This window comes from Pelobates fuscus, chromosome 2, assembly GCF_036172605.1.
Source record: "Pelobates fuscus isolate aPelFus1 chromosome 2, aPelFus1.pri, whole genome shotgun sequence".
Classification (NCBI taxonomy): domain Eukaryota; kingdom Metazoa; phylum Chordata; class Amphibia; order Anura; family Pelobatidae; genus Pelobates; species Pelobates fuscus.
The window spans coordinates 313,142,595-313,157,455 of NC_086318.1; the positions used below are offsets into that span (position 1 = coordinate 313,142,595).

The 14,861-nt window shown below is 39.9% G+C and overlaps 1 protein-coding gene across 1 annotated transcript in view; it reads left to right on the top strand.

Annotated features, from left to right (window-relative positions):
* REV3L (REV3 like, DNA directed polymerase zeta catalytic subunit) overlaps positions 1-14,861 on the top strand; it is a 185,774-nt gene that overhangs the window by 149,404 nt on the left and 21,509 nt on the right. The window contains exons 15-20 of the mRNA XM_063443510.1: positions 1,463-1,545; positions 6,616-6,741; positions 8,965-9,154; positions 9,248-9,356; positions 10,064-10,179; positions 11,484-11,602. Coding sequence (XP_063299580.1) covers positions 1,463-1,545; positions 6,616-6,741; positions 8,965-9,154; positions 9,248-9,356; positions 10,064-10,179; positions 11,484-11,602 — 743 coding nt within the window. The remainder of the gene's footprint in view (positions 1-1,462; positions 1,546-6,615; positions 6,742-8,964; positions 9,155-9,247; positions 9,357-10,063; positions 10,180-11,483; positions 11,603-14,861) is intronic.

The window sequence follows — 14,861 nt, forward strand, 5'->3', positions numbered from 1 at the left end:
ATTTTTGCAAGTCCCTTGAATGTAATACAAGCCTTTTAGTACAGCCCACTCACATTCCAGCTCTCTGAACAGTTGTGCTTACAATTTGTGTGATACAATTTTGAGGATCATTTATGTGGTCTTCTATGACATTTATGAAAATAAAAAATTCTGCTGATAGGAACATATGTGATAACTGTGTATATATATATATATATATATATATATATATATATATATATATATATATATATATAAAAATAGTCATTCAATTAAATGCAGTACTGATATCATTGAATTACTATTTCATTGGTTCAGTAAGCACATAGATAATGAAAGAGTAGTAGCAGCAATTTACAATACCTTTATCTGATGGCCCTCTATTCCCAGATCAGTGTTATTTTGCATTCTGTGTTTTACGTGTTTTTAGTACCTGATCTGTTAACTCTGTACTTATGGCTTTGCTATATTGCAAAATGAGCTTGCTAGACCCGAAAATGTTTTCACTTTACTCAAAATAAGTCAAGTGCTCTTCTGCTATTGAATGCTAAAGGTTCAGCAAGAGTGTCTGCACTAGCCTTCAAGACATACTAGCAAAATATTTATTTGTTTCATGATGTCGAAGAATCAAGAAAATATGCTAGACCAATCCAGATTAGCCTTTAAAATAAATTTTTTGTTGGAGTTTGCTTTAGTTTTAGCAAGTCATAAGTAAAATAACAGCTATTGAATGTCTGGCACTGAGGATTGTATACATGTAGAATGTCAACAAGCCACCGTAGCTCCAATTTATCGAATACCAACGCTTTGATTTTGATGTTTTTTTGGTTTTGTTTTTTTCTCATCACTTTATATTGGATATACTGCACAGACACAATTCTATATTAATATAATATGTATGTGCATGTATTTGATCTATACAAGTGGAAAGGCATAGATTGAAATACACATGTACCTCATCCAGCAATTCTTAGCTTTTGAGTATATGTTTAGACTTGTGGAATACCATTTTGTAACTCATAGGCCAAAAGTGCATAGGCTTTTTTAACAGGCAACTCTGCAAGATTGCCAGCCAGGGCTGCCCATAAATAGAGCACTACTTAGAGCATTCACATAGACAGAAATAATGCTGCGGTTTCTGTGGACTTTTCTAGGACATCCTAAGAATTGGCAAAATAAAAAACTTGGATAGCGCTATAGGAGTACCAGATTGAGACTACCGGGTAAATCTACTCCAGCTCTCTGAGCTATGATGCTGTCCAAAGTTGACAAGCTAATTTGAAAATGTATTTACACATTAGTTGAGCGTCAGGTGAGGGACTGGGCTGTAGGAGTGATGAGCCCCAGTTTCTTTGTCACATTTAGTAGTTAGAATTCTTTAAAGTGGCTCTTTAAATCTCTTTGAAACTGTAAATGTAATCTAGCTGACCTCTCTCCATTGAAGTCTAGAATTTACAAATGGTTTTTTTTCTTCTTTTTATAGAAACAAAATGCCAAAAATTAAGTCAGAAAAGAAGAGGAAACCCAGACAAACTAAGAAGGGTACTTTTAACAACTCAGATGAAGGTAAGTGCTCATTTTAAACTACACAGCTAGGCAACGGTCTCTGCGTTTCAATTATGAACCAGTCCTACATTGATGTGCAGTGTTTATATATGCCGTAGGAGGAAACTGGGCTCTTAAAGGGAAACTAAAGGCACCAAGACCACATCAGTTAATTGGAGTGGTGTGGGTGCAGTGCCCCTGTTTCCCTTACTCCTGCAATGTAAATCATTGCAGTTTTAGAGAAAGTACATAAAGTGCCGTTTGCCGGTCAGCCCAGGTAGAGCATGGGCATGCAGTTTGTTGGCCTGCTGAGGGAGAGCATTGCCGTGCGGTCGGCCAGCCAGCTGAGGGAGGGAGGGAGGGGGTGGGTGGGCAGGCATGTGCGCACGGGCAGAAGGCTCCTGGAAGATTAAGCCAAACGGGCAGGCGCGCGAGGAAGCTGTAACCTCCCTCACGCGCCCTCTAGTGATGCCGGGAGCCGTAATATGACGTAATTCGGCCCCCTGCATCACTAAACAGCGTTCCATGGAGCAGACTGAAGCCCCACTGAACCACGGGGAAAGCCGAACTACTCAAGCTCTCCCAAAAGGTAAGGAGGCTTGGTGGTCACATTAAGGTGTAAATGTGTGTCTGTCAGTGTGCCTCTGTCTGTCAGTGAGTGCATGCGTTTGTCAGTGAGTGTGTGTGTGTTTAGGTGACCGGTACCCCTCCAATCACAAAGGAAAGGGGTTTTTACTCTCCTTTTTCCCCTCACACGGTGCTGGTCTCGCAGCAGCTGGCCCTGTTTCCATGACTGTGATCATCAATCTTGATGAACTCAGCCAATCCAATGCTTTCCAATAGGAAAGCATTGGGAGGCTATTGTGCATGTGTGGCAAAACACCAATCCGCATCACCTCATAGAGATTAATGGAATCAATGCATTTCTATGGGAAAAATTCAGCGCCTCCACGCGTAGCATTGCGACACTAAACGTAGGTGCGTAGGGTGCACTCTAGAGGCAGTCTTAGTGACTGTCACTATAAGTGTTACTAAGCAACAATGTAAATACTGCCTTTTTTCTGAAAAAGCAGGGTTTACATTGAAAAGTGTGCAGGGACAGGTTATAGACACAAGAACAACTACATTAAGCTGCAGTGGTTCTGGTGACCATAGCGTCTCTTTAAGAATTGCATATTTTACTTTGAAAAGCCTTGCTCCTAACTGAATTTGCTGGCTCCTAGATTCCAAGCAAATTTGTCAAGCCCTGCACTAGTAGCTGTCAATCCATTTAAAGAAACATGTATTCCTGACCCAAAAGTCTTAAAAACACGTTGGGTCCCCGGCCCACTCTTATTACAAATGTATAAAACGTCTCTTCATACCTGCACAAACTCTGCACAAGCTCTGCCTCTTGACAATCTCAGCCAATCAAATGCTTTCTCATAGGAAAGCATTGGGAGGCTGTTGCGCATGCACGGTAAAACTACGCCCTGTTCCAATCAGCATCTCCTTGTTAAGATGCATTGGATCATTCCCTAGACAGCAATGTAACCACTGCCTTTTCTCTGTAGAACAACAGACCAAGGCACGTGCTGTGTGCACTGACACCTGACATAGAATTAGCATGAAACTATTGACAGTCAGGAAAAAAGCATTCCAGCCATACAAAAATAATTCATCTCAAGAATGAAACATTTTTTGGGGGAAAAGGATGCAGTAACAAGTTGTTTACATCATAACCACTTCAGTAATATGATTCCTTAAGTCTTTTTCTACTCGTGTATGTCTTTTTGGGAAGTTTCTCCTCAAAGTTCCTGATACTTTTCAGAATAGTTTAAGCTGTTCATGGGGAGACATTTGAGTTTTGACGGTAAATAACTTTGTAAAGCTGCTCCTGTACCATGCTTAATGTGTAAGTGGTACATTACAGGAAGGATTTTTCTAAAGATGGATCATTTATACTGCATTTCACTCTTCGTTTTTCATTCTCACTTAATGTTGCTTGGAATTTCTTGCTCACGTGTAATTGCAGATATAATGTGCTGCTCATGTAGTACTTTACATGCTGCAGGAGAGACCTCAAATGACTACTCGGATATTTTCCTTGGGATTCCTCTGTGGTCTGTGAACTGATTTACTCCTTGCTGCATCTAAGTTCAGTGTAATGTGGGACAGCAAATTTCATGTGTATCCAGAAAAACACATAGTTGATCTAGCAACTCTAGTCTCATGACACAACTATCACACTAAAAATTGTTCGTAAGTTTGGAACTCCTGTAGAGAGAATGGATGCCTTTGTCTATCTAGATAGTCGTTTGTCTATCCACAAGTGTTCACTTGATATTTGGACTTTAAAGGGTTACTTCAAGCAGTTTGAATTTGAAGTGATTATGGTGCCAGGAGTCTGTATGTGCAGATTTTCGCTATGAAACACTGTACATACAGAGCTTATCCCCTCTGCTACCTGAGGAGATGTTATTGGGGCGATATTAGCTAGTTAATGTTAGCTATGTGCGTATTGGATTTCTGATGTCCGCACACAAGGCATGCTAGCGACAGGCAGCCAATGGTTGCACCCTCCCTTCAACTGTCTCTGTGACATCCATCCCCCTTGAGGGAGGAGGAACGGGCTGTGGCAAAAACTTAGTCTCACCCCTGAAACAGAGGTGAGTCAAAACTTCCTATTTTTAAAGGGATACTATAAGTAAGTGTCAGGAATACAAAGCTGTATTCCTGGCACTATAGTTCCCTGTGCCTCCCTCGCCCCATCCGCTCCAGGTGAATAAAGGGTTAAATCCCTTTACTTACCTTACCCCAGTCCCTCTGTGCTGAGTCGTGGCTCTGCCTCCTCCTCCATCCCACAACGAATTGGTGCTAATGCGCAAGCGCGGCAAATGTCACGCACACGTTAGACCTCCCAGTAGGAAAGCATTGAATCAATGCTTTCCTATGGGAAAAAAAATGTGACGCTGGAGGTTCTCATGCTCATGTTTACAATTGCAGCACTAAGTGCAATAGGGACACTGAATGAGCTAAAGTGGTCTGGGTGCCTATAGTGTCCCTTTAAGAAGGAGTGGAGACCAGCAGGGCAAGGATTACTGTAACATAAAACATTGAACTTCAGTAGCTAATGTCAATTCTGTGCAAATTTGCAAAATCTGTTGGCTAATGGAGAAACGAATTCTAAAAGCAGAAGTGGTTATGGAGATTAGAGAAACCCTTTAGAAACCCTTTACTTTGTGTATAAATACAAGATAAAAGCAAGATATGTGTTTCATGATGGCATAATAAAAGTGTATGCCTTGTACAATAAAATTAGAAAACTATATACTAATAGTATTGACTGAAGGTTGAACTAGATAATAAAAATAGACCGGTCTTAAAATAGAACATATTGTATTTCTGGTAGTGGGTATGAGAAAGGGGGTGGCTCAGCCTAATTGAGCATTCTAAATGCTAGTCACTTTGAGCTTGTTACGACACCATCTGTCAGCCATTTATTTTTTTTTGCCAATAGCTAAATACATAAAATGTGCTTTAAGATAGTCATATTAAACAGATTTGAGTGCCTCTTTTACAAAATTTTTTTTATTTAGGGCACCCTAGAAGAAATGTAAAACGTCTGGCCGAGCACGCTATTCTTCCAATAGGATTTGGGGTGGTTATTTTCTAACTGTGTTTGATTGCTTTTTCCTCATGTGTGTCAGTTGCTACACTATAACTTCTCAATAAAGTTGTTCTTCTTTGTTGCAAACATATGTTTGTGTGTGTCATTGTCTTCATATAGCCATGGTTGCATGGGTGTTAGTGAGAGCTGGTCCAATGTCACTGCAGGGTTTTGGAACTGCAGGCATTATAAAAAAAAAAAAACAGCACCTCACAGAGAGATGTCATGGGAGAATGCTGATGGTTCCTGAAGTCCATTTAAGTACTTGTGCGGGGTTTGGCTACATAAAAGTCTTAAGTCCTCCAGACAATCTTTCATAGTAAGCCCCAGTCATGTCCATGTAAGTCCTTTTACAAAACTGTTAATGAAACAGTGCAGCTGCTATTAAGTGCTGTACTACATATTCCTTTAATACGTTCTGCGAGGGGAGTTCATCAGCCAAGTTTTTTTTTTGTTTGCGTGCGTGCTAAAAAGAAAAAAGTGGCCTAGAATATTAAAAACATAAAATAAAATGCTGCAAAAAAAGTAAAATGATTTCTCAAATTGCAGATTTTACTTTCTAAACTAACTGCTAGTTGATTAGCTACTATACCAGTTGTAGCATCAATATACAATGCCTTGCAAAGTATTCAGACCCCTGGAATTTTCTAATCTTTTTTTTTCTGGATTACAAATGATTCACACTGCTACTTAGCACTTTGTGAATCCGGTAGCTCTATCAACTAATTATATTAGGTGACATGGTTTAACAGGAAGTATGAGTGCCAAATTCCTCAAATGTCTCTAAATTCCACTTTTAAATACATTGTCTGCTTTTTTTTTTTCTCCAGATCAGTAGAACAGTAATTAGATGTCTGTGAAGAGTACTTTATTGGTAGGAAATGTGGTTATTTTGAGAGGTAACTAGGTAGTTATGGATATTTGTGGGTAAAATGTATCATATCAAGGTGAGATAAGTCATTGGTGGTAACCAACTGCATAAAAACCAGGCTAATACCAGCACTCTTATCCTGTCGATGCCATCCAGATTTGACAGGTTTCCATTCATTATGCAAAAGTGTCATTTCTGCATTAGTAGTGTGGCTGAATAGGGGGACAATCTGAATACCGAGGAGAGACCTTTTTTATATTGTAGTTTGTTATATTGCCTAGAGTTCTGCTTCAGAATATAATTGTGCATATTGTAGGAGTTAAACCAGTCTTTGAATACGTTAAACTTAGAGAGCAGAACAAACTTTTGGGCAGGACATCAACAATCTAAATGTACAATTGCTTATGTTAATCTATGCTTCTGGCTCAGAGCATGTCACTAGAGTGACTTCAAATTAGTAACCCCTTCTGTTGTATGCTGCATTCTTTAATTAATGTTCTGGAATGATGCAGCTATGTAAATCCAAGTTATCTCCTTGTTTGTGATGTTTCAATTATATTTGTTTCTACAGAATCAGTTCTCTGCCATGGCACGTGTGAAAAAAGAGACTTCCCAGATTGAGGGGCCATCTCTGAATAATTCATATGGCTTTAAAGTCAGTGCACAGAACCTGCAGGAAGCAAAAGCCTTACACGAGGTAACTGTCCCACACATGAGTTTTGCCAGGATTTTATCTAGGCTGGATAATCTGTAGTCAAGGCAGTTTCTAGGTAAAATGGTTTCCATAAAACCTATTTTTCTCCACTTTATCTTTTCATTGCATTGTGTCAGTCTATTTTTTTTTCTTCCTTTTTCTTTTTTTAAAAGACCATGACAATTTATTTACTTAACCCCTTAAGGACCAAACTTCTGGAATAAAAGGGAATCATGACGTGTCACACATGTCATGTGTCCTTAAGGGGTTAAAGAGACACTATGGTAGCCCGCACAACTTAAGTGATGTTTATGGTCAGCTTTTTAAGTTTCCTTTCCCACACGTCTTCTTGATTTGTGTGACTCGATCCCGCATCCAATTGCTGTTCTCTTATTATCTGCCCCCTTTCCCTCTGTACTGACTGCAGCGGTTGTTTGTGCCCAGAGTGTTCCTTACAGAGATTTGGGATGAGATTGAAAATAGGCCAAAATACCCAACTCTAGTCTTCCATTTCTGCAATTGTGGTCAAAATTTGGGAACTCTCTTGTCAATTTACGGTACCATGATTTTACTGTTAAATGATTAAACAGATTTACAAGATTATCAAGTGGGAAATTTAGCAATAAATGAGACAATTATAAAATGTTACCAGAACAATAGGTTGATGAGGATGCTGCTCAAACAAGCTTACTGTCTAGCGGAGGAGGGGTATAAGAACACAAAAATCGATGGGGATATTAACAAAGCTACAAAATGGGAAAGTAGCAAAACTGAAAGCTAACAATGCAATGTGGCCTTTTAATAGAGTGCAAGAGACAGGTTTGTGAAATAGAATTTACTGGGAGGCCGTAAGCTTTTCTAAAGAGTTTGATTTTGATGGACTTCTTAAATGATTAAAGATTAGGGGAGAGTCTGGCATAGGCAGGCTGTTCCAAAGGAAAGGAGCTGTCTGTGTAAAGACATGCAAGCGCGAGTTGGCATTAAGTTCGCGAGCAGTGTACAGGATGAATTAGGGAAGACATTTAACGGGCTACACATTATAGGTAAGGGTTGGTAATTTGAATTGACTCCTACAGGGTACAGAAAGCCTATGTAAGGCTTGTTAAAGGGGCAAGGTGTGAGAATCGCGACAGGAGAAAAAAAAAATCAGCATGTCGGCAGCATTCATTACATAGCGGTATGGTTTCTGGAGAGAATTACAGTAATCAATGCATGAATTGCTAGAGCATGAACAAGCTCCTTAGCAACATCTTGCGTAAGATATTTTTAATGTGGAATCGGCAGGATGTGGCAATAGACTGGTCATGAGTTGTAAAGGTGAAGCCAGAATGAAACCTAACACCATGACCGCTAGCTTGTAAGGACGTGCTGATGTGGATACAATTAATTAGCAGTGAGAACGAAAGAGGATCAGTATTATGCTGAGGAAAAATAAGAAGCTGCATTTCACAGAGATTAAGTTTCAAAAAGCAGGAGGCCATCCAATCAGAGATGGAAGAAAGGAAGCGGCGACACGTTCTAGAAGAGATATATCTGGGTGTCATTGGCATACAGATGGTATGAGAATCCAAAGGAATTAATGTTTGCCAAGAGAGGCAGGGTAAAAAGTAAACAAAAGGGGACCAAGAACAGTCTTGGGGACTCCAACCAAGACAGGACAAGTAGAGGTGGTGTCATTATGAAAGGATATACTGAATGAATATTGGGAACATTGAGCAGTAGGGTGAGAACCATGAAAGTACAGTGTTTCAGAGACCGAGGGATTGAAGAGTTTAAAGGAGGAGGACATGATCAAAAGGGTCAAAGGCAGCAGAACCGTCAAGAAGAACTAGCATAGGTTTGGATTTAGTCGTGCTTTGATCATTGGTTTTTGTGGCAGCCATATTGAAGAGGGTCAATGAGAGAGTTGTAATTGAGAAAGCAAGCCAGGCAGCTAAAGACAAGTCATTCCCGAAGCTTTGAGGAAAAGGGAAGCAGGGTTGTAGGACAGTCGTTGGAAAAGGAAGAAGGACAGTTACGACGCTAGCCTGTTTAAGGTGAGCGTGGCAATGTCAGAAGAAAGAGAGCAGTTGAAGATATTTGTTAATATTGAAATATCTGTTGACTTGAAGAGTGACTGTTCATTGTTAACATCTATGCTGTGGGTGAGAGGTTAAACATTTTCTGCCTATTAGAGGTAATCAATGCGGACAGGCTGAGCAAATCTCTTCTGTCTCTTTTCTGTAGGTGCAACACCTGACATTGATGTGCATGGAATTGCATGCAAGAACACGCCGAGACTTGGAGCCCGATCCTGAATTTGATCCCATCTGTGCTTTGTTCTTCTGCATCTCTTCAGACTCTTTGCTGCCATACACTAACAAAACAGAGATTACTGGTGCCATTGTGATTAGTCAAGACACCACAACTAGTGAAGGTACACCTTCCATAGCTCTGACATTTATGTACTACTTCGGAGAAAAGTGGTCCATAACTAAGTTCCTTGTGTTTTGTTCCCCGCCCCCTGCAGACAGAAGATCGGCTCCATTACTCACCAGGTCTGGTATTGCAGGATTTGAGGTCACATATGCAGCAGATGAAAAAGAACTGTTTGAGAAGTTGTTGTATCTGATCAGAAGGTGATTTGTAATCCAAGTCGTTACCCTCCTTACTTTATTGTAATTATGTGCTGATATTTAGCAAATGTGGACACCATCTTGGATAAAGTTATTTTGGTTGTAGTAATTGTTGCATAACGTATGTGTCTAGGCTAAGCGTCTTCAAAATATATATCCTATACTTTAAACATGTATGTTGTTGTTAAACACTATTAATGGGTTTGCCATTTAAAAACTTGAGGTTCCATTTCCCTGAGGTAGCACCATTCCCAGGAATTATAAAATAAATGTTTTGATATTTCTGTAAGCTATAAAGTTTTTTTTCTATTTTAACTTGTGCACCTTGGGGAACCCTCATTATTATATATTTTTATTTTTAAACCTGCAAAGAAATAAACCCTGCAAATGTTAAATCCTCATGGTAACCCATGCCATACCATAAACCAAGGTTGCCCAAAAGGTAGATCCCCATATGGTTTTAAACTACAGCTTCCATGATGCTACGGCAGTCTAAGTGCATGCAAAGCATCATGGGAGTTGCAATTCTATAACATCTGGGATCTACCTTTTGGGCACTCCTCCAATAAAGCATACTGTCTCTTATAGACATCCACGGTATGGCGTGTTGTCATCTACCCACAATAAGACCTTACATGGCATTTTGGCTTACTCATTTCTGAAATCTAAAGATTCATTAAAAATCCTATTTCTTTTCCCTCTTAACTTAGGTATGATCCTGATATATTAATCGGATATGAAGTTCAGATGCACTCATGGGGGTATCTGCTGCAGAGGGCGTCCGCTCTAAATGTGAATCTCTGCCAGCAAATGTCCAGAATACCAGGTGGGTTTGCCGACAGCAAGCTTGAATACAAAGAAAACATACCAAGAATCAGAACAATATTTTGTCAATAATTGTCTCAAAAAGGTTCTTGCTGTATCTTTAAAGTTATCTGTGTGTGTGCCATGGATTTTCAGAGGACATTAAAACCATTCAACTTTTACTTGTATATAGACCAAGTATTCAGCCCACAAATGTCCACATCATCTACACCTATAGACTGTAATGCTAATATTAATGATCAAGTGCATTCCTTTTGAAATAGTTGCTGTCATTTAAATTGAAATATCCAGTTGATTAGCTCTCCCTTTAAAATGCTTAATTAGTACACATTCTATATTTAATCACTGTTGTCACCATGGGAAAGTAAATGTTGTCTTCTGAAGATTATCAGTCTACGAATACCATTTATTACTTGGGTTGCATGTTTACATTTTAAAATACCAGCATATAACCCGGATAGTTGTTTGAAATGTGGGACAGACAGAGGAGACCTTTATTACTGCTTTTGGGAATGTAAGGGGATTTAAACAATCTGAAGTCGGACATTTTGTAACGAGACTAACGGCTAAATCAGTTCATTTCTCCTTGCTGCAGCATGTAAAAGTATATTATATCACTGGATCAGCCCCTCTCCCTCTTGCTAAAAATAAGAAAATATCCTTCTTTTCCTATTCCCTTCCATGGATAGAAGCCTCAATTAATTAATAAAAGGACATTGACAAAAAACATTTTCTTACCTAGCAACCTTATATCAAGTCACTAGGCTCTACCCAATCCAAAATAAATCCACCCTTGAATTTACAGATTCCTACTTGACCAGGGTTATAGTGGGCCAACCCCCCATAATATCATGATACAAATATTTTGAAACTGGACAGCGCAAATTTGTTTTCCCTGACGTTGCGCCAATTTTACTTTTTAACATGTATTATTGTGCCTTCACAGATACGACTGGAAAAAAAGAGAGCATACTTAGTTCATCTTCGATTTTCGTTTGTTCTTTTAACTTTCTCCAAATAATGTCATGGCAAAACATATAAACCAAAAAGTCTTAATCCTGCTCATTTAAAATGGGAAATTTGTGAATGCCACACTTATTATATTTCTCTAAATAAAATATTTTAAAATAAAATAGCCTATTCTGTCCTGTTTCAGCATTGCAATGACTAAACTGCCTGATTTAAAGTGCTAATGGTATCTTGTTGACATGATCATTTAAGTATTTCAAATAAATACTTTTGTAATCGGATTCTGTTTTAAGAAATAATGCTGAATTTTTTAATGTAATATTCTTTGTTTTGTAGATGATAATACTGATAACAGATTTACAGCTGAAAAGGATGAATATGGTGCTGACACTATGAGTGAAATAAATGTAGTTGGCCGCATTGTTCTCAATATTTGGAGGATGATGAAAAGCGAGGTAATGCAAAAAAAAAAAAAAAACACTACGAAAAATTAACATTTATTTAATTGGGAAAAAAAAATGCTTCTAATTTTATACCCAAAAGGAGTCTATGTGCAGTCACCTCCAACATTATTGACAAGAAAAATGAGCAAAAATGCTGCATATTAAATATAAAAAATAAAAAAAAATCATAAACTAGTAATGAGGTGTTCTCAGATGGAACACATACAACAAAATAATGCGTTTTTCAAAATATTTTACTCAGAATTTTGCAAAGGATTCTTATTGGTAACATCAGACTATTGTAAATGTTAATTAAAATTATTATATTTGGGTGGGAAGAGACACCTGACCGCCAAGCAAGCGGGACGTGGGCTGAGGGAGCTCCTCAGATAATCCTGTGATATAAGCTCATAAACTGAGAAATAATTAGTTTGAGCAGCTGAAATCGCCTCATGACTTATGGAGACAACATTGACAATCTCCTACACCAACTTGACACGCTTTGCTTAACGTTTGAGGGGCCTGATGCTCCTTGCGGACTGCTATCTGATCTCCCGCCTTAATCTCGACACGACCGCGGTCTCGACACGACTGGGCCACATTCTCCCTCCCCCCCCCTCCCTTGCCAGCGGGGGTTATCCTGATCCCCGCTGGGGTTCCAAACACAGCTCCTGCAAGACATACCTGAGTGAGTAGCAACGCTCCTCTTTCGAGGTCTGGCTACACAAGGTGGCCGACGCACATGGTCCGGCCCTGCAGGGCAAACAGTACCCGACTCTGTTACCTCTGGCGTCCATGGCTGCACTGGATGCCGTCTTCGAGCCCTTCTGGGCGAAACTGCAGGCCCGCTCGAGAATGGCGGCTCTGGATGCTCGGACAGAACAGGAGACTTGGAGGCGGCATGGAGAGGAGACATAGCGGCAACCAAACACGCACGTCCACCTGGGCAGAGACCCACCAGGAGTATGGCAGCAACACAACATCCCCGCGGGCAGAGAGCCGCTAGACACAGTCGCCAGAGATTGCGTCCACGATGCAGTCGGAGAGCCTTGCACCGCTTCCCACATGGGAGGAAAGGGGACGCTCTGCACCCGCAGCCCTGTAAGGAAAGCCGCGGAGAATCGTTCTGGCCTAACACCTATTGCAAAGGAATGGCAAACGCTTGTAAGTGCCTACCGAACGACCCAATGCACAACAGCATTCCACTGAAGCTGCACCTCCAAATCGGGCTGACATATCAGGCCTCCAGGGTGGGCATCGGCTGGCAGACGTGAAATACCAAGGGGGCTTACACTACTCGCCATTGTTATGACACACTACCGTAACGCACAACCCGTGGCTAATGGCTCCAAGTTCATTTTTAATATGATTTTTATGGTTATTGTTATGTGTTCTTGTACCCTCATATTTTAATAAAATAGCCAGGCATATATCCCAGACCACCAGCCTACTTAGAAGTTATTCTTCTTTCTGCTGCAGATATATTTTGGCTAAGGATAGGCATGATAGTCGACCCCGGGAATAATACCCAGCGGCTACTATGCTATAGAATTATCATAGTTGAGCGTGTTACCTTACCTTCTTCTCTTTGATTACATTAATGTCAGATAACGCAGTATGTCTTAATCCTCTTGCCTTCACGATAAATGACATTGCTTACATTATTCTGTTTATTACTGAAAAATGTGCAGTTCAACCACATGCCACAGTATTATGCCTTTTGAAATGCCTGTCTGCTGTCGTGGCATCACAAGCTTGTCTCATACGTATGCAAAACAAAAAATAAAGAATTTTTTAAATAAAAATTATATGTTGCAATTTAGTGTTTATTAAATTTCAGATTTCCTTCTTGCCCAGCATCCTTAGGTGATGCATCCGAATCCTCCTCCCTTGACTTTATCCAGCAGGCATTGCTTTCTTGTCTTCTCAGCTTTAATCACGTGCTTCCCTATGATCAGCATTTGATGACTTTCAACAAAGAGTCAAATTCTGTTAGGAGTGCAAAAGCGCCTCCTAGTGGCTGTCAAGAAGATCTGTTTTATCTTGCATTTCTATTTTTATTTTATTTTTTGAGACGTAATTTTAATTGATTCCATTTAATTGGGTATAAGACCTATTCGTGGTGGGAGAAAATAAAAAATAACCCATTACCTGTGTTTTTACAGGCTTCCTTGCTCATTTTATCAAATGTGCCAATTATTTTGGAGATGACCGTTTACTTGAAGACAGTTTATTAAATTGCATGACATTTTTACATTTTGCGTTTTCATTTTACATGGTAGAATGAAATCCAGATAAGTTCACAGTTTACTGTTAGATACTAAAGAATTTCTCAGAGTTCCTGGTGCCACACATCTACTCCTACATTGTTCTAGGACTTGGCACACAGAGATTGGAGGGCAAAAAAATTATTACAGAAATAAATGAAAAGGACATCACGGGTATCTAAGTTGCAAAAATGCATCTCCTCGAGCATACAATCACCGCAACTTATTTTCATAGTGGTTTTTTTTCTTGAATATCACTTTCATCAGGTCTTCATCCTGCTGAAGAGGGGTAATGGAAACATGCACTATTTTCTGGTAGTGTGCAGCTCCGTGCAAAATTTATTTAAGCCAGGTTTGTCAGAGACATTTCAAGTCTGCTTAAAGGGACACTATAGGCCCCCAAACCATTTCATCTCACCATGGGGGTCTGGGTGCACTGTCCTTGTCCTCTAACCCTGCAGTCTAAAACAAAAAATACACACAGTTTAACTCCCTGAAATGACGCTGGGCATCCTCACACTTTGCATGAGGCCTTCAAGCCTTGCAAATCCCCATAGCATTTGCGCAGGCGCATTGGGTGCTCCAATGGCTTCAGCAATGGAATCGGGTATGTGTTTAAAGGGTTTTTAACCCTTTAATTGTCTGGGCAGAGGAACACTATAGTGTTATTTTAAAGCAATACTGTAACTTGTTCATCTCATTGAAGTGGTTGTAGTATCTGTGGTTCCATAGTGCATTGTTGCATTCAGCTGTAAACCGTTTACATTTTATTGCTAAATAAGACTCTCTAGCAGCCTTCCCCTCTATCCTCCCTCGGCTAACGAGGAAGCATTAGCCAGAGCATCAATGGGAGGCTATGATTGCCTGAGTGTCAGCTGACTGCTTTCAGCCCACAGTCACCATTGCAGGTATGATTTGATATGGCCAGAAGGAAATGTGTAACCTTTACCTCAGTCATACCTATAGCTGGGATCAGGCTGTGGGCAGCCATAGAAACTCATTGC